The 18,347-nt window shown below is 39.8% G+C and overlaps 1 protein-coding gene across 1 annotated transcript; it reads right to left on the reverse strand.

Moving 5' to 3' along the window:
- Positions 1-283: 283 nt before the first annotated feature.
- Positions 284-1,824, reverse strand: MID1IP1 (MID1 interacting protein 1). The gene is made up of 2 exons (XM_028127725.2): positions 1,569-1,824; positions 284-1,317 (listed from the first exon to the last, which is right to left on the reverse strand). Exon 2 carries the CDS (start codon positions 1,075-1,077, stop codon positions 526-528), a length of 552 nt encoding a protein of 183 aa, XP_027983526.1. The 5' UTR covers positions 1,078-1,317; positions 1,569-1,824; the 3' UTR covers positions 284-525.
- Positions 1,825-18,347: the final 16,523 nt, after the last annotated feature.

Genomic DNA, 18,347 nt, shown 5'->3' on the forward strand with positions numbered 1-18,347 from the left:
ACCGGAAAGAACAGTAAAGAAATTCCAGGAAAGGCACAGGCTGAATGCAGGGCGTCAGCCCAGTTGCATTCCCACCAAGGTAGAACACAGACCTCTCCTCCCCCACCGTCCCGTGGGAGGCTATGAAGTCCTTAAGCAACCGCCCTCTCAGCCACCACTTTTCTCCTCTCCTCTCCTCTCCTCCCCTCCCCTCCTCTCCGCTCCCCTCCCCTCCCCTCCCCTCCCCTCTCCTCTCTCGTCTCTCTCTCTCTCTCTCCTCTCCTCTCCTCTCCTCTCTCTCTCCTCTCCTCTCCTCTCCTCTCCTCTCCTCTGTCTTCCCTTCTCTTATCTTCTTTCTCTTCTCGTCTCCTCTCCCAAAAGAAGCCCCCTTCTCCTTGCAGCCTGCTGCACACCTTTCACGTACTCAGCCCCCCATATTTGCCGTAGGCCCATCACACCCTACAGCCAAAAAGAAAACAGCTTTGAGAAAAGAGAGGGTAAGAGATGGGGCTGGGAAGGGTGCTGGTCAGCGGTGGGCGACCCTCCTCAGTGGCCCCAATTGCTGAAGCCAATCTCCTGCTTGTATCTGTTGGTGAGGATGTTGGCTTTGCGCGTGAGTTTGGAGAGCACAGTATGCAGCCCGCGCAGGTGGTAGTGAAACTGCTGTTCCAGGTCCTCCTCGGCGGTGTCCGCGCCCTCCAAGTGGCTCAGGTCCACCAGGATGTCCTTGGACTTCCAGGTGCCGCCCTCCTCGCTCCCTGCCGGTTGCGGGGGCTGGTGCAGGACCCCCCACTCGATATCGTTGCGGATGGACTTCAGCAGCATGTAGTGGCTGTACATGTCCCGGGAGGGCGCGAAAAAGCTGCCGTTGGCGCTGCCCGCGCCAGCGGCCGGAGACGTGCGCTCCTCCAGACAGCTGCCACTGCCGCCTACCTCCACGCCGACATCGTTATCCAGCCCGGGCTCGGCCAAGGGCACGTCGCGCAGCAGGCTAGGCACCATCACCGTCTGGTCCATGTTGTTTACTGCGCCGATGAAGCGGTTCATGGCGTTAAAGAGCGAGTGCTTCTGGTTGTAGGTGTCGCAGATTTGCATCATGGTGACCGTGCGGACGCTGAAGCACAGGAGCACGGGATGGCCGGCTGAGGCGAGGGGGTGCCCGCCTTCAGGGGCTCTGGAAAACCCGCGCAGGGGTCCTGGCTATAGCCAGAGCGCGACGCGGCGGGATTCCCGGCTCCTCCTCCGCCCTCTCACAGACCCGCCCTGCGGGATGCGCGGCTTCGGCGTCCAGTAGCTCGAGATGGCGGCGCGTGGTCTGTGGTTCGAGCCCTGTCCTGGCTGGGAGAGGGGGGACGAAGAGAAGATTATTCACTCCACTAGGGAACCTGGCGTCCCCGCCTGCACACACCTCCCTCCGCGATTACTGCTCCCCAGGGACTTCGCCCAGGTGTAGCCTGGCTATCCCACCTCCCCACCAGCCCAGGGCCCAGGAAAGGAGGAAGAGTCGTTCCCCACCCCCGGTCTTCCTCTGTAAAGCGGAGTCCAAGTGCACACGTTGACTGGAGCAGAGATGGGACAGGGGCACCCACCTCGTCCTGGCCTGGAGATTCCCTGTCGCTGAGTAGCTCAGCCTTCTCGCAGCTGGTGGCCTCTGCCTGTGGGCGCTGCTGTGGTCAGTGACCGGACTGTGACTGGGTTGGTGGTTGTGGCGTCGGCCCCCTACCCATCCCAGGTGCTCAATTTATAGAGCCCCAGAAAGGTGTCGCCAGCGATCAGGGCCACCCCCGGTGTCTCCTCCTCCCGCCTCCCGACAGCGCCGAGATAAAAGTCCCGAGTCAGGATGACCGGGAGTAACACTCCCCTGGCCCTTTCTACAGCGAGGGCGGGGCGCGACAGGCCAGCTCCGCCTCTCGCCTGATGCCCGGGTGGAGGGAGGGCGCAGCTCCCGGGTTGGGCTGGAACAGCCGCACCCCACCAGCGTGAGAGCAAAGCAGGCCAGTTGGGGGAGGGCGAGGCACTGCGCGGGTAAAGAAAACGCCAGCGTCCGCACTGGCAAGAGGACAGGCTGGAGTGCCAGGGTTGGGTGGGCCTTGCCGGTGCTCCTGGAATAGGATGACCGAAATGCAAGCGCTCTGGTTGCAAAATGAGCCTCTAAACCACTCACCAGTAGTGGCTTCAACCGGGAAACTACTGTCCTGGTTTATTATTAGCTGTTGGGAAATAGGGACCCGCAGCAGCCGCAACTCTATCCCGGGACTCTTACATAAGAAGGGTGGCTGGGCACGTCGGGGTGCACGTGGACTCTTAGTGCTTCCACTGTGGCCCTGTCCTTGGCCAGTTGCTGGGGCAGGGGAGACTCTTAGTGAGGTCTCTCAGTCTTTCTTGTAATAGTTGCTGCCAGGGATAAAGAGTGACCCACCATCAGATCTGCACAATTTTCTCCAAAAGATTAAACATGGCAATTAGAAGAAGTAACTAAATTTCTGGCTTTTGTCCAAGTCCCGCTACTCAGTGATGCTGGACAGCCCCAATGCAGAGAGCCAGGGAGGGTGACAGTAGTTAGGCCTGGTGTTGCATCTTTCATCATTTAACAGAAAAATAAGAAGGTTTGCAAAAATATGTTGAAGCTGGGGGGAGGGGGGTGTTTGAAGTGTTCCTTTCCAAAGATATTTCTTAAAATGCAAAGCCATTTAATAGGGCCTTAATAAACTATGTACCATATCACTGGATTAACTTTTAAGCGCCTCAAACCTTAAATTTTCACTTTGATATTCCAAACCACAGCCAGTTTTCATTTTTGTTTTTATAATCTCACTTCCCTTGTCACATTCTTCATCTACCAGTCTTCTCCTACAGTCCTACAAATAATTCAACAAGACTCAAGTTTCTAACTTTAAGTCGTTTTTCTCTAAAACCTTCCAGGAGTAGTTTTAGTACAGTATTTCCTTGCAGGACAAAAGTGCCAAAAGCAAAGAGCATATAAAGAGGTTTATTTCTTTAACTTTACAATCTATATTTAAGTTTTTCCATGGCAAACAATCTTCCTAATTGTCTTTTGAATGAAAATCTGATTTGATGCAGCAAAGACTCAATGGGACACAAGTCAGTGATCCCTGGACACAAAGCCCAATCTGGGGATGGCCCCCTCCCAGCACCAGATTATAGCCCATGTTTTCTTACCTATAAAATTTGGATAATATTATCTGCTCAACCTACCTATCAGGATCTTTGGATCAATGAAAAGAAAAATGTAGAGCAAAAAGCACTATATAAACTTGAAGCATTAAAATAATCTCACCTTCCCTCTTTGCACACATGGAGACTTAGAAACTTGTTCAGCCTTAGGTAGCTTCTCCCATGGGCTGTACCAAATTTTGGTTGAAGATAATGGATTTAAAAATATGTAAATTGCAATGCACTTTACAACGATTATTTGTACTTGCTACATATAGGACCTCATCATAGACACCAGGTGTTTATGGGAAGAATCAGAAACCCTCAAAATGTAGGACAATTCTATGATGAGTGTGAGCCACCCACGCCCTCCACCTCCACCACCCCCTCCCCAGTGCTTAGGCAGCAAGAGAGTACAAAATAGTCCAGGTTGACTTTAAATCCTATGTCCAATGAGACACACAGCATTGCAAGAGAAAAACACATATCCAGTTTCCACTAGCTGAGCCTCTCATTAATTAAAACATATTCTGTCCCCAATGACAAACCCTGCTGATATTTTAAGTACCTATGCCTCTGGATGAAAACTTGGTATTCAGATTTGAGTAATGAAATGCCAGAATCCTGCCCTTTTTCTTCTCAGTCACAGCAAAGTGTGACAATAACTCACAGAAAATGAAAATTAAAGTGATCTAGAAAGGGGATCCTGGGGGTGGGGGGGAGCCCAGCTGGGGAGAAAGCCCCCATTGCCTTCTTTTTGTTCTCCTCCTCTTTCCTGGTCTGTTTCTTTTCTTTCTCTGGTTTCCAGGTCACTCTCCATCCCCCAGTTTCTTGACTCCTATCCTTGTTCTTTCACATTTCTTAAGGGAAAGATGGCTTATGCACCTGCCTACAGAACTTCCCAAACCCGGTGTCCTCAGCTCCCCCGGAGCTGCACAACAACTTAAGGCCACAGGGGTAACTCCGGAATGGAAAGGTCCTGGACCAGAACTGCGGGGCCTTTGGAATCACCCCACCACCGCCCCCTCTGGCTTTAGCCAATCAAATGCTGCTTTACAGAGTTATGCAAATAAGCCTTCGCTCCCCAGCCAGTCAGGAGCCAGGTCTCCCTCCCCCAAGCGTCCTCTTTCACCCTAGCCACGCCAGACTCACTGCCTCGTCACTGACAACCGGCGCTCAGCCAATTTTCCCCTACTAGTGGCTAAAAAAAAAAGAAAGAAAGAAAGAAAAAGGAAAAAAAAAAAGAAAAAGAAAGAGAAAGAAAAAGAAATGGTTCTCTGGAGTCACTAGTGGGAAGCAAGCGGGCGTGCCCTGGCCAGGTCGGAGGTGGGCAGCAGCCTGTCTGGTTGCACTAGGCATTTTCACAATTACCATAAGGAACAGGCTGGAGGTGCTGAGCAACCTTCCCAGCCTTCCTTGGCCTTGGGAAAACAGAGGAAGTCACGCGTTGAGCAAACAACTTTTGAGTACTTGAGGCCAACACACTCAAGATTGTGTCTCCATTTCCTTTTCTGTAAAAGACTTGTCAGGTTGGCGCCCTCCCTACTTATTGGTCCATAGCTCCAACTCTGAAGCTCTTAAATTCCGGTTCTTAATATTCGTTTTACCTTCTTACTTCAGCAATCAGGAAATCATGCTTTGCTAGCCCATCTCCCAAAAGGTATCCAGAAATTATCCTTTATACTGTATACTTTGGATAGTTCAGTTCTGGGAAAGGTGGCATTTTAAACGTCCAAAAATTAATACAGTAGAGAGCAAGAGTAAAGTGGTCAAAGAAGGCAGATTGAAGAAATAAGAAGTTTATCCTAGAGCTGGAGGAAAGGTAATATAATTGCAAGGCTAGAAACCAGCCCAATCCAAGATAGTGGAGCTTCTGGATTATTTTGAGGCAGGAACCACTTCATGTAAAGTGACCTAGAAATATGACATTACACTGTCATGTTGAAAGTCATGTAGTCTAACCACTTAGTTGTGCTGAAATCACTCACAACATCCCCAAGTGCTCATCCTGGCCCTCATTCTTGTAATTTCCTTTCTTCATTTTTAGTTCTCCCTCCTGGAGCCCTCCAGGAGGCCATGCAGTTCACCATCAGATATTTGAATGTAAATACCATGTGCTTTGAATCCACTATTCTTCAAGGCAGTTATCTCCAGTTCCTGCAACAGTCCTTCCTGTCCTCCTTGGAGGTACTCATTCATCCTAGTCACTGTCTTTGGAAGTAGCTCCAGTTCCTTGCAATTCATTCCCAAACACAAAATGGAGTGGCACAGCCACCAATTTTATTGTAAATTGTAACTTTTCTAGGTCATATTTATTGCACACAAGTGCTTGGAACTTAGACATATTAACACATTTTAAGTTCACAACAAAATTAAGGCTTAGAGAGTTTAAGAGACCAAAGTAGCAGAATTAGGATTTGACCTAGTTTTCTGATGCTAGAACCAATTTTCTTTCTACAACCCAAAAAAATATCTATTATTACAATGCTGCCTAACATTTAATGGACTTATTTTAACAGCTACATCCATATGCTGCTGGTTAACAAAATTTTGTGTATTCAATTTATGAGCAAGGCAGAACATTTTGGACTAAAGTACAGAACTTTATATTTGTCTTACTTAAACTTTATCTTATTAGATTTGGCCCATTACCCTAGTCTGTTCCAATATTTAGGTTCTATTTCTGTGATCTAATGTATTTGGATCTTACCCGGATTTTGATAACTATTATATATATTCATCCAGGTTATTGATAATAAATAAAAGGTAGCACTGGGCAAAGGGCAAAGTGCTGTGGAATATTTGGAGAGCTCCTTTAGCTTGCTATCAGTCTATTAATTAACACCTTTTCATATATGTTGTTTCAGCCAGCTGTGAACCACATTAATTATATAATCATCTAGCCTATATTTTTCTTCTTGACCACAGAATATTATGAGAGACCTTGCTAAGTATCTTGCTAAAGTCCCAAGATAATAGCCAATTTTTCTCTGATGGAGTCAGGGCATTTGTGTCATCTGCCACAGAAGAACCACTGTTGCATGATTTAAAATGCAAAAGTAGAATCATGATATTTTGGATTAAAATTGAGGGTGAAGTAATCTAATTTTAATTGTCATTATAGGAAACATACCCATGAAGATTTATTTGGGAAAAGATAGACAGAAATTTGAAAAAACCTAGAACAAGGCAGTAGTGAGTCTGATGGCCTCAAACATTAAGCTTTCAGATTCTGAATATGTTAGAGTTAACATTTTGTCACAATCTCATTTTTAAAAAATCTATTTAGACTCATAATCAGGAAGAATGGAGCATAGGAATGTTGAAAATACTAAAGACTACCTTTTGTTATGTTCTCAGCATTTCTACATCTTTGAGAACTCTAAACTATATAGAAAATGATGCATTTCATTTGAGTAAGGTAGATAAGAAAAGTGCAAAACTCAGGTTTGCTTGCCCACCATATAGCAGCTTCTCAATTTGATTATTCTTAGAATTCCAGCACCTTACTGCACTATTACCATAGAAGGAACAAACAAGGGTTATTGTTCAGGGGTAAAGCATAGAAGGAATGATAAGAGTATTCTTCCCTCTCTATCTTGTTTTCATTTGTCATGTTTAGTTTGAATTCTGAAATTATATTAATTGCTTCCAACTTATAATACTAAATTAACATATGGAGAAAAAATATTTCATATGTTCAAGTCCTAACCTAAGTTTTATATACATGTTTGTTTAAATTTATCTTTATTGTTTAAAGTATTATAGATGTCCTGCCCTTTTCCCCCCATTGACCTGCATCCACCATGCTCCTGCCCTCTCCCCAGGCCTTCACCACACTATTGTCTGTCCCTGGGCTATGCATATATGTATATAAGTTCTTTGGTTAATCTCACCCCACCAATCCCCTTCTGAAATATATCAGTCTGTTGCATGCTTTAATGTCTCTGGATTATATATGGTTTTATATAAAACTACCTCTATATCCCATTATATTGTTATATCTACAATTTATATATATATATATATATATATATATATATATATATAATGTATAGCTATACTTTTATATATATACATATATATATATATATATATATATATATATATATCCTACCTAATAATAGACAAATATGCAAATTGACCATACCTTTGTTATGCCCACAATTGGCCAGGAGGCGCGGGGGGGGTGGGACTCGGGGTGGCTGGGGTGGCCGATTGGACTGGCGGGACGCTGAGCTCGCGTCGCCAGTGGTGGTGCTGCGGCACAGAAGGGGCCTCTGGGGCAGCAAGCTCACGTCCTGCCGCAGACCATCAAAAGCCGGGGAGCTAGTTGCCTGTCTGCTCTGGCACCAGGCCTTTCAGAAGCCTCCACCATGCTGGAGGCTTCTGAAAGGCCTGGTGCACCAGCGGACAGGCACCCAGCTCCCCCGCGATTGAAAGCGAAAGTGTGTAGGGGACCCTACACGTGCATGATTTAATCATGCACTGGGCCTCTAGTATATATATACAATAATTTTTGAGGCTATGATATCATAAGTACAATATTATCTGATAGAAAGGTTCAATAGTTTCATACCATAATTTACTCTTTTAATAAAGAAAATTGGACCAGATAATGTGCACTGGAATGAGAATTCACTTACATCATATTAGGTCTTGACAGAGTACTTAGGCTAATCTCATAATCATGAGCATGAAAAAATAATATTATAATAAACTAGAGCCCAAATAAAGAAAATATGCAAAAGATATAAATCTGGAAGCAAATACAACCCACACAATATTCTAACTATATAAAACCTTAGTAAGAATAGGAAAAATAATGAACCATTAGGAAGATTATAAAAGGAAAATTATAAAGCAAAGGAAAGAAGATTTGAATAAAAAACACTAAGGAGTTAATAAATGAACTGGAAACAAATGGCATGACAGAAAGTTAAATTACTGGCATACAGTGAAGGGTTCAGATAATCACAGAGAAAAGACACAAAGAGTTAAAAATAAAAAGTATATGTTGTATATAGAAGACAAAGATAACACAATATACACATAATTGATGTCATTGAGGTAAAGATCTCAACATTGAAATAAAAAATTCAGATATATAGAAAAATTCCCTTGATAAAATACATTCATCTGCCGATTTAATAATCACACTGTGTATTAGGTAAATTTATTCAGAAAAGTTCACATTGAATATCAATCTAGTTATATTGTTTTACTTCAAGGAAAAAGAAAAGAGTCTTCAAGTGTCCAAGCAAGAAAAGAAGTCACCAAAAAAGTTGGTGGTAGCAGGAGAGGGTAGAATCAAGCTAGTTTTACAGAAACATTCAATGACAGGAGAGTATAGAACTATAAGAAAGAATATATGGCTCAAGAATATTATATCATTCAAGTAAAAAACAACATTCAGAGATCTCAAACATGAACTCAGAGGTTTACTTGAAATAAACTTTTTCAGTGATAAAATTCTGCCAACAAAAAATGAATAAAAGTAAATAACTCAGGAATAGAGAAACCCTGAAGAAGAGATTCATGTTTAGCTTGAATCCATTTAAATATAGAAATAAGATTAAACAGTGTGGGTACTATGGTTTCAAAGCAGAATAAATATTTTAAACACTGCCAATGTAAAAACAATGCAAACAACAAAATTGGAAGATTGAGGAATAAAGAGTAACAAAACTAATCAGCTTTTATTGCAGTCTAAAACCAAATTGTGCAATTTAAAAAATGAAGGCACCAGCATCTTAATAATTTTCAAAATATTTTTTCTCAACTTAGAGGAATCTTTTATGAACCAATATATTCTGTAGCAAAGAAACTCTTTCCAAAGTTCAGTATTACCTTCAGTGTTACTTCACTTACTATTCAAAATTCAAGTAAAATTAATTTTAACATTTCATTTAATTTAGCATGTATAGTAATGTTCCATTTCTTCATCTAGGTTCCAGTTTACAAGTGTGTTCAATTTGTGAAAACTTAAGCTGACACTTATTTTTGAACTTTCTTCTTCATATATGTTATACTTGAATATATTTTTTAAAATTCCATTAATATAAAATTCTCTGAGAGAGAGAGTCAGTCAGTCAACAGTCTGGTTTGGCAATCAGGTTTGGAATTAAATGGTCTCAGTATTGTTTTTGGTAAAAACATTTGTGAACCCAAATATTAAGTGGGAGTAGAAAAGCAGTAAACCCTTTTAACTTTGGGCCCTTCAGCCAGAAACTACTGTTCTTGTTCTCTACTTCAAGCTTTGGTCTTGGACAGATGATATTCTCAGAGACAATTCCATTAGAACAGTATTTTTCTATAAACCCCCTAAATACCATTTCTAAAAGTGCATTTGCACATCACATTTATTTATGGGAATCTGCCTCTGTTATACAATTCCTTGTTTTAAGCTGATCTAAAATTCAATTTTTGTGGGCCAAACTGGCAAGGATAATCTTTGCACAGTAGGGTACTAAACAATATATATTCTTTGGGTTTCAACAAGTGTGGACTTCAAAGAAAGGATAGTATATATCAGATATTTCAAATTATCGGCCAAAATGAATAACATGGTCAATTTCCTTTTTTCTAAATGGTTTCACAATTAGTAGAAATTTGGAAATAGATTCATGTGTACACAATTATTAGCACCTTATAATTATCATTTTGTTCCTGGAAAAATATTAAACAAAGAAACATATGTTTTCCAACTTTAAAACACAGAGTGTCTTGTATAATTTCATTTTGTGCAAAGTGAGTGATTACTTTGGCTGGAAGTATAAAGTGTTTTTGGCATAGAGTTCAGCCAGCAACATTTGTTATAAATATTTATTTTGAGCTACACAATATCGATAGAAATGACTTCCTTGGCTCCTATTGGCAGGACTCAAATATCATTCTAATACTTATTGAAACCATTAATATAAGTTGGAATGCTGAGGTGATTTACATAGTAATTAGATTTTGGGGTTTAGAAAGAACAATCTTGATTTATTTAACAAAAATTTGTAAGAGAAAACAATGAACAATATGGCTAGGTATTAAAATACCTCTCTCCTCCACTAGTCTCCTCCACTAGAAGATTATCTAAAATATTATTGAGCTTTGCATGTAGAATCCAGAATATTCCATATTGAAGATTCTCGAGAGTCTATGAAATGTTAAATAAAAAAATCTAAGTGTGAGTTTGTGTGTTCTTTCAATCGTATTATTTCATTTAGTTTCAGACAGCACATTCAACTTTGTTAGATCCAAGCTGTTGCAAATTGGATGCCATTAAGAATGACCAGTTCAGCTGCTTTTATAAATGTTTTTCTTGGCTACTATAGGGATCAAGCCTTTCGTACTTCCAACCAATTAGTTCAAGCACTTCACATTTCTTTATAACATTTGTAATTCCTTCATGGCTGGAAAATAGAGTGCTTGGGTTATTACTACCTAATGTCATGTTTGTTCAGAAGTCTATTTTTTATTTATTCAAGCATAAGGTATTAATTTGCTTTTCTTGTAGAACACAACCCTCTACCTATAGGTTTCAAGTGTACAACTCTTTGATACATGATCTATATATTGCATTGTGTGTATCCCACCCAAAGCCAAATCATTTTTCGTCACTGTATTTGGCCCCCTTTACCCTTTGCTATACCTTCACCCCTTCCTTCTGGTAACCACCATACTGTTGTCTATGTCTATGAGTTTCAGGCATTTTTTTAATTAAAAATTTTAATTCAATGTATTGGGGTGACATTGGTCAACATGATCATACAAGTTTCAGGTATGGGTTTCCATGTTACAAATATGTATATAGCACAATGTGCCCACCACCCAAAGTCAAATCTTTTCCTGTCACCTCATATTAGAATCCCCTCTCCCCCACCCCCTTCCCTCTGGAAACCACCATGCTGCTGTTTGTGTTCATGAGTTTAAGTTTTATATCCCACATATAAGTGAAATCATATGGTTCTTAGTTTTTTCTGACTGACTTATTTTTTAAATGGCCTTTATTTTTTAGAGTAATATTAGGATCACAGCAAAATTATTTTGTTATTATCCATATTTCCTGAGACCTGTCAGTACATTTTATATCTCTTTCTCAGCATCCTCTTTTAAAAAAATCTTTTGGTATAACTTATTTATAATTATACATTTCCTTTTAATTGAGGACAGCTGCATTTTTTCAGTTATGCATTTTTTACTTTTTTATTTCTCTCCTAACATAACCTTGAACCCATCAATAAATCACCCTAGCTCAAACTTCAAAATATCTCCAGGATATTATCACATTGCAGATAGAAGAGCAAGTTTCTCAGTGGCTTTTAGGAAAAACGTTTTAAAAGAGGACAAACTACACTGGCATATGCTTTTGCCTTTTTCTATTTATCCTTCCTTTTCACCATCAGAAAAACAGTTTGGGGTTTCAGATGCAGCATCCACTTATCACTATAAGAAAGATACCCACACATAAAGCATGAATCCATAAGAAACTAGGTGTAGGTGACATCTATGAGCAGCTTTACCAGTCACAAGCTGTCTATGTCCAAGTTACATTTCAAATAAGACTCTGATGCTTCACTTGAACCAGCAATTTAAGACATTATTCCCTACATTGTTGCCAAGAAGTGGTAGCATTGTCCTTTATTTTGCCACATTATTGTATATAAAGTGACCATTGCTTATTCACTTTTCATTTCTCTAACTACTCATGAATTTCAGCATATTTTCATATAATTTTGCCATTTGAATTGCACTTCTGTTACTAGTCTGTTTATACTCTTTTCTCAGTTTTCTATTGAAATTTTTTCTTATTTTCTTATCAATTTGTAAGAGCTCTTTTTGTGCCTTTTTCTTGTGGGCTAAAATATATTTCCAGGTATTTTTATTTACTTTATGGTATCCTTTGTCATGAAAAAATTTGAGGACATTTTTACTGTTCAAATATTTATTTAATTAAATGGTTCTGGAAATTCTGTGTCAGCTAAGCCAGTGTGATCATCAGGAGGTTACATGGGGGAGGGGATCATCTCTTGACACTGCCTGGAGCTTCCTCCAAATCCTCAGTGCATGCAAAAGAGAAATGAAATAGGGCATTTCAATTATACCTCTACAAAATTGAAAAAGGAGAGATAAATGAGAATCATAGGTAAAGGACATGTGATCGAGGCCCCAACAACTGTTATTTAACAGAAGAAACCCCACTTGGGCTAACTAGAGCGGGAGAAGGAGCTCAGGTAGAACATTGTATTCCTTTCTAGGGCTGCTGTAACAAAGTACCACAAACTTGATGGTTTCAAGCAACATAAACCTATTGTCTCACAGTTGTGTCTGAAATCAAGGTTTAGCAAGGCTTTTTTTATTTTGTTGTTGTTTTTCTGGAGGCTCTGAGGGACAATATGCCCCAAGTATACTATAATCCATTATGACCTCATATCAACTTAATTAATTATATCTGCAAATACCATTTCTAAATAAAGTTACATTCTGAGGTTCTGGGTCGACATGAACTTTTCAAAGATACTATTTAACCTAGTACGGCCCACCCCCAGCCTGTCTTCCCACTCACCCCAAATCATATCTATCCCATGTGCAATATAGATCCCCAAAAGTCTTAACTCATTAAGCATTAACTCTGCATCCAAATTCTCATCTATGTTGTCATCAACTCAAAAAGTTAAAAATCTCAAAAAGTCCCAACTCGCATTATGTAAATCATCTCAATCAGGTATGGCTAAGATTTGGGGCATGATCCATCCTGGTGCAGATCAAGCAGAGTATACCAGTCTTACTGTACTGAGGATATCAGAGTTTGAGGCATCAGATGCACATGAAACAGAACCTAGAATTGCCTATATAGCCTTGGGATTTTAAAAAAAGGTTAGAGGTCTCATATTATCTGATTTTAATGATTTTAAAGCTACCAAAATCAAGGCATAAAGAAAGACACATAAATTAATGAAACAAAATATAACACATACATAAATAGATAGGTATACATTTGACTTATAATAATGAGGCCAAGATAATCCAATGGGAGAAAGAAAGGTCATTTAAAAAAGTGTTTCTAGAACAACTAGTTATCTATATGTTTAAAATAAATTACCTCACACCATATAAAAATTACTTCTAGATGAATTATAGACCTAAGCAAACAAGCTAAAACTATAAACTTCTAAAATAAAATATAGGAGACTATGACATTAGGAAGGCAAATATTTCCTAATCAGGACACAAAGAAAACTAATAATTAAAAATTAATATTAGTGTGGGGAGAGGAGTTAGAGACTGACTGCAAGGGGGGAGGATGGAATTGTTCTATTTTGTTTTAGATCAGAATGGTGATTACAAAGTCTATACATTTGTCAGAACTCACTGAATTGTAAGCTTAAGATTTGGGCATTTTGTTGTAGATAAATTTTCTTCTAACAGCAGCAGCAGCAACAACAAAAGGAAATATAAAAAGAAGTATGTTGTGGTAGCCTGCAACTTTCAATCAGGTATAGTGGCTTAGAAAACCTTGTGGCTATTATCTATATCTCATCCCAAGGGTTAACTGTCTTCAAAATTTCTCAGTACACACCTAAAGGGAAGGTATCATTTACAGGGGAGATTAGTCGCTTTAACGTATCAGCTCAGTGAAATTTTTTTCTTTCATGGACTTATGTATATGTGTTGTTGTTGTTTTTGTCTGTTTTGCTTTGGTTTTGGTTTGGTTTGATTGGTTGGTTTTTCTTTGCTCTCTGACTATGGCTGTCAGCAGCCTTATGGCAATCTGTTATTATCTCTGCCTCATCTACATTGTGAAGGAAAGACACTCCTACCTCATCTGTGCTGGGGGAAAAAAAATGGCATATCCCAGGTGTCTTTTCTTTACCATGGCTTTGTCTGTAGTTCTTCAGGGTGAATACAAGTCTGCACAGGGATGATCCTTATTACCATGGCCCACTCATTCCCCCAGCCCAACCTCAGCAGTACATCTAAAGGCTTGCTTGTAGATGCCTCAAAACCCTCTCACTTATGTACAGAGATATTTATACCCTGCTTGAGACATGAACAATTATTTGTTACCTTCCAGCATCAGCCCATAAATTTGCCCAAATGCAAAAATCCTTCACTGTTTGGATTGTAGTAGCCATTTATTAGTTTCGTTGTAGATGGAATTTTGTTTTCCTTCATTTAAACCAGTGAGCTTTGAGCAAAAAAAGTGTAACAAATATGCTTTTACTTCACTATTTTGTTGAAAACACTGAATCTAGCGTGAGCGTTTAGAAATCCAGCTTGGACCCTATCCCAACCATTGTGAAAGACTTTGAGTGGCCTCCCATTTCCATTTAAAAGATAGAGTGTCAACGTCCTGAGATAGCTCACAAAGCTCTACATGGTCTGCCTTTTATTCAGCTCTCCACTCTCATCTTGCTTCTGACTCCCTAAATATATGATGTCATACTTATTTTATCCTGTCAAATTATTAAAGTAACTATATTCAGTGGTGGAGATTTGGAAAACATAGAGAAGTATAAAAAAAATGAAAGTCACCTGTAATCATGTTTCCTAAAAGATAGCCACTAATAACATTTTGTCTTATTTTATTCCAGTATTGTTTCTATACATAGCATCCAGTTATTACTGTATATGTTAAATATGTATATATAATTTTAAGGCAATTAAAGATTGGTAGACTTCTTCCATTGCACATTTTATTATGAGCATTTTTCTTTTTTTAATTTCTTTATTGATTACGGTATTACATATGTGTCCTTATTCTCCCATAATCCTCCATCCCCCCACTCATGCCCTCACTCCCCCCCTCCCCCAGTGTCTGTGTCCATTTGTTAGGCCTATATGCATACATACAGGTCCTTTGATTGATCTCTCTCCCTTACCCCCACCCTCCCCTACCTTCCCTCTGAGGTTTGACGGTCTGATTTATGTTTCTCTGTCTCTGGATCTGTTTTTGTTCAACAGTTTATGTTGTTCATTATATTCCATAAATGAGTGAGATCATGTGATATTTATCTTTCTCTGACTGGCTTATTCACTTAGCATAATGATTATGAGCATTTTTCTCTGCTATCATTTCCCATCATCATGTTGGAGCTGGAACCTGAACTCAGATGAAAAAATCCTTAAAACTCCCCTAGAGTGTAGATGGAATATTTCTTTAAACAGTGATTAGATATTGAATAGCTATAAGAGAATAATTATAACCTATATGCAAGATATAAAGAATCCTGATAACAATGAACGCAAATATTACCCACCACCAGTTTAGGGTAAATACACTTGCTTTTGACAGTTCTTCAAAGTGGTCTTCATTGATATTATCACAATTGTAATTAACATGTGGGTGCTAGGATTAAAATTCCTTAATGTAAAGAATGCAATGACTCCACCAATTCTTCAGAGTCCAGCAGGCTCGTTGCCTCTCCAGACAGTCAAGATCAGTTAGTTGATGTGTGTCCAGTTCATGTTGATGCTTCCAGGTGTTCCCTTCCTCAGCTTCAGGAAACTTCTGTAGTGAGAGAGGCTGAAAAAATCAGAACAAGTTCACCTCAGTGAGGTCAACTGAGAAGCCTTGGAAGCAATGGCATCAAAATAGGCAGGTGACTAGGGAATATGCAGGGTCTATGCTGCTTACCAGATCAGCTCAGTATGAGTACTGTAGGTGGAGAAAGCAAGGACCCCAGCATAATCACCAACAGTAGGAAAATATGGGTAGCTAAGGTGAGGGAACAACTTTAATTGCTACTTAACTGAGTGACTCTGACTCTGACTCACTTGGGGCAAAGTGGAAGGACTCTGATGTTTTATGAACGCTGTGAGGTTCAGGGGGCTCAGTGCCAATGGTGCTTTTGTTACCATAGCCATTTTTTTCTTTGAAATTGGCCTGTTTGGTTTTTTTATTTTTATTTTTCATTGTCTAAAGTTTTACGTATGTCTCCTTCTCCCCAACTGACCCCCCCCCAAGCCATTCCCACCCCCAAGGGCAAGCCCCCACCGCCCCAGTGTCTGTGTCCATTGGTTATGCTAATGTGCATGCACACAAGTCCTTTGGTTGCTCTCTAACCCCCCCTTCCCTACCATTTGTCTCTGGATTTATTCTTGTTTATCAAATTATGTTGATCATTATATCCCACATATGAGTAAGATCATATGATATTTAACTTTCTCCGACTGGCTTATTTCGCTTAGCATAATGCTCTCCAGTTCCATCCATCCTGTTGCAAAAGGAAAGAGTTCCTTTTTTTTAATACAGTGTAATATTCCATTGTGTAGATGTACTACAGTTTTTTTATCCACTCATCTGCTGATGGGCACTTAGGCTGTTTCCAAATCTTAGCTATTGTGAATTGTGCTGCTATGAACATAGGGGTGCATATGTCCTTTCTGATTGGTGTTTCTGGTTTCTTGGGATATATTCCTAGAAGGGGGATTACTGGGTCAAATGGGAGTTCCATTTTCAGATTTTTGAGGAAACTCCATACTGTTCTCCACAGTGGCTGCACCAGTCTGCATTCCCACCAGCAGTGTATGGGGGTTCCTTTGTCTCCGAATACTGGAACCCTCGCCAGCACTTGTCTGTTTGTTGATTTGTTGATAATAGCCATTCTGACAGGTGTGAGATGGTATCTCATTGTTGTTTTGATTTGCATCTCTCAGATGATTAGGGACTCTGAGCAGGTTTTCATATGCCTCTTGGCCTTCTCTAGGTCCTCTTTCAAAGCAGTGATAAAAAATCTTACAGCAAACAAAAGCCCTGGTCTGGACAGCTTTACAGGGGATTCATACTTTGCCCATTTTTTTATTGGATCGTTTGTCTTCCTTTTGTTAAAGTATGAGTTCTCTGTAAAATTTGGAGGTTAAACCCTTATCAGAAATATCATTGGCAAATATGTTCTCCCATGCAGTGGGCTTTTTTGTTGTTTTGTTAATGGTTTCTTTTGCTGTGCAGAAGCTTTTTATTTTGATGTAGTCCCATTTGTTTATTTTCTCCTTAGTCTCCATTGCCCTAGGAGCTGGGTCTGTAAATATATTGCTATGACATATGTCTGCTATTTTGCTACCTATGGAGTCTTGTAGGATTTTTATGGTTTCCCGTCTTACATTTAAGTACTTTAGCCATTTTGAGTTTGTTTTTGTGTATGGTGTAAGTTGGTGATCTAGTTTCACTTTTTTGCTTGTATCTGACCAAATTTCCCAGCATCATTTATGGAAGAGACTGTCTTGACTCCATTGTATGCTCATGCCTCCTTTGTCAAATATTAATTGAGAATAATGGCTTCAGTTGATTTCTGGGTTCTATGTTCTGTTACATTGGTTTATATGTCTGTTCTTGTTCCAGTACCAGGCAGTTTTGAGAACTGTGGCTTGGTAATATAGCTTGATATCTGGTATTGTGATCCCTCCAACTTTGTTCTTCTTTCTCAGGATTGCTGTGGCTATTCAGGGTCTTTTTTAATTGCAGATGAATTTTTGGAGCGTTTGTTCTAGATCTTTAAAATATACCCTTAGTATTTTAATAGGGATTGTATTGAGTCTGTAGATTACTTTGGGTAGTATGGACATTTTAATGATGTTGATTCTACCAATCCATGAACATGGTATGTTCTTCCATTTGTTTATGTCTTCCTCTATCTCTTTTTTCAATGTCCTATAGTTTTCCGAGTACAGATCTTTTACGTCCTTAGTAAAGTTTATTCCTAGGTATCTTAATTTTTTTAGTGCAATGGTAAATGGGATTTTTTTTTTTTTTTGCTTCTCTTTCTGTGAGTTCATTATTGGTGATAGGCCATAGATTTCTGGGTGTTAATTTTGTATCCTGCTACATTGCCAAATTCATTTATTTAGTAGTTTTTTTTATGGAGTCTTTGGGGTTTTCTATGTATAGTATCATGTCATCTGCAAATAAGGACAGTTTTACTTCTTTTCCAATTTGGATGCCTTTTATTTCTTCTTCTTGTCTTACTGCTATGGCTAGCACTTCCAGTACTATATTAAACAGGAGTGGTGAGAGTGGGCATCCTGTCTTGTTCCTGTTCTTAGGGGAAATGAGTTTAATTTTTGCCCATGGAATATGATGTTGGCTGTAGGTTTTTCATATAAGGCTTTTATTATGTTGAGATATGATCCCTCTATTCCCACTTTGTTGAGAGTTTTTATCAAGAAAGGGTGTTGGATTTTGTCAAATGGTTTTTCTGCATCGA

This window comes from Eptesicus fuscus, chromosome 1 (genome assembly GCF_027574615.1).
Source record: "Eptesicus fuscus isolate TK198812 chromosome 1, DD_ASM_mEF_20220401, whole genome shotgun sequence".
NCBI lineage: Eukaryota > Metazoa > Chordata > Mammalia > Chiroptera > Vespertilionidae > Eptesicus > Eptesicus fuscus.

Bases quoted from the DNA above. Each gene is read 5' to 3' on its own strand.
- MID1IP1 (XM_028127725.2), bottom strand. From the start codon at position 1,077: ATGATGCAAATCTGCGACACCTACAACCAGAAGCACTCGCTCTTTAAC.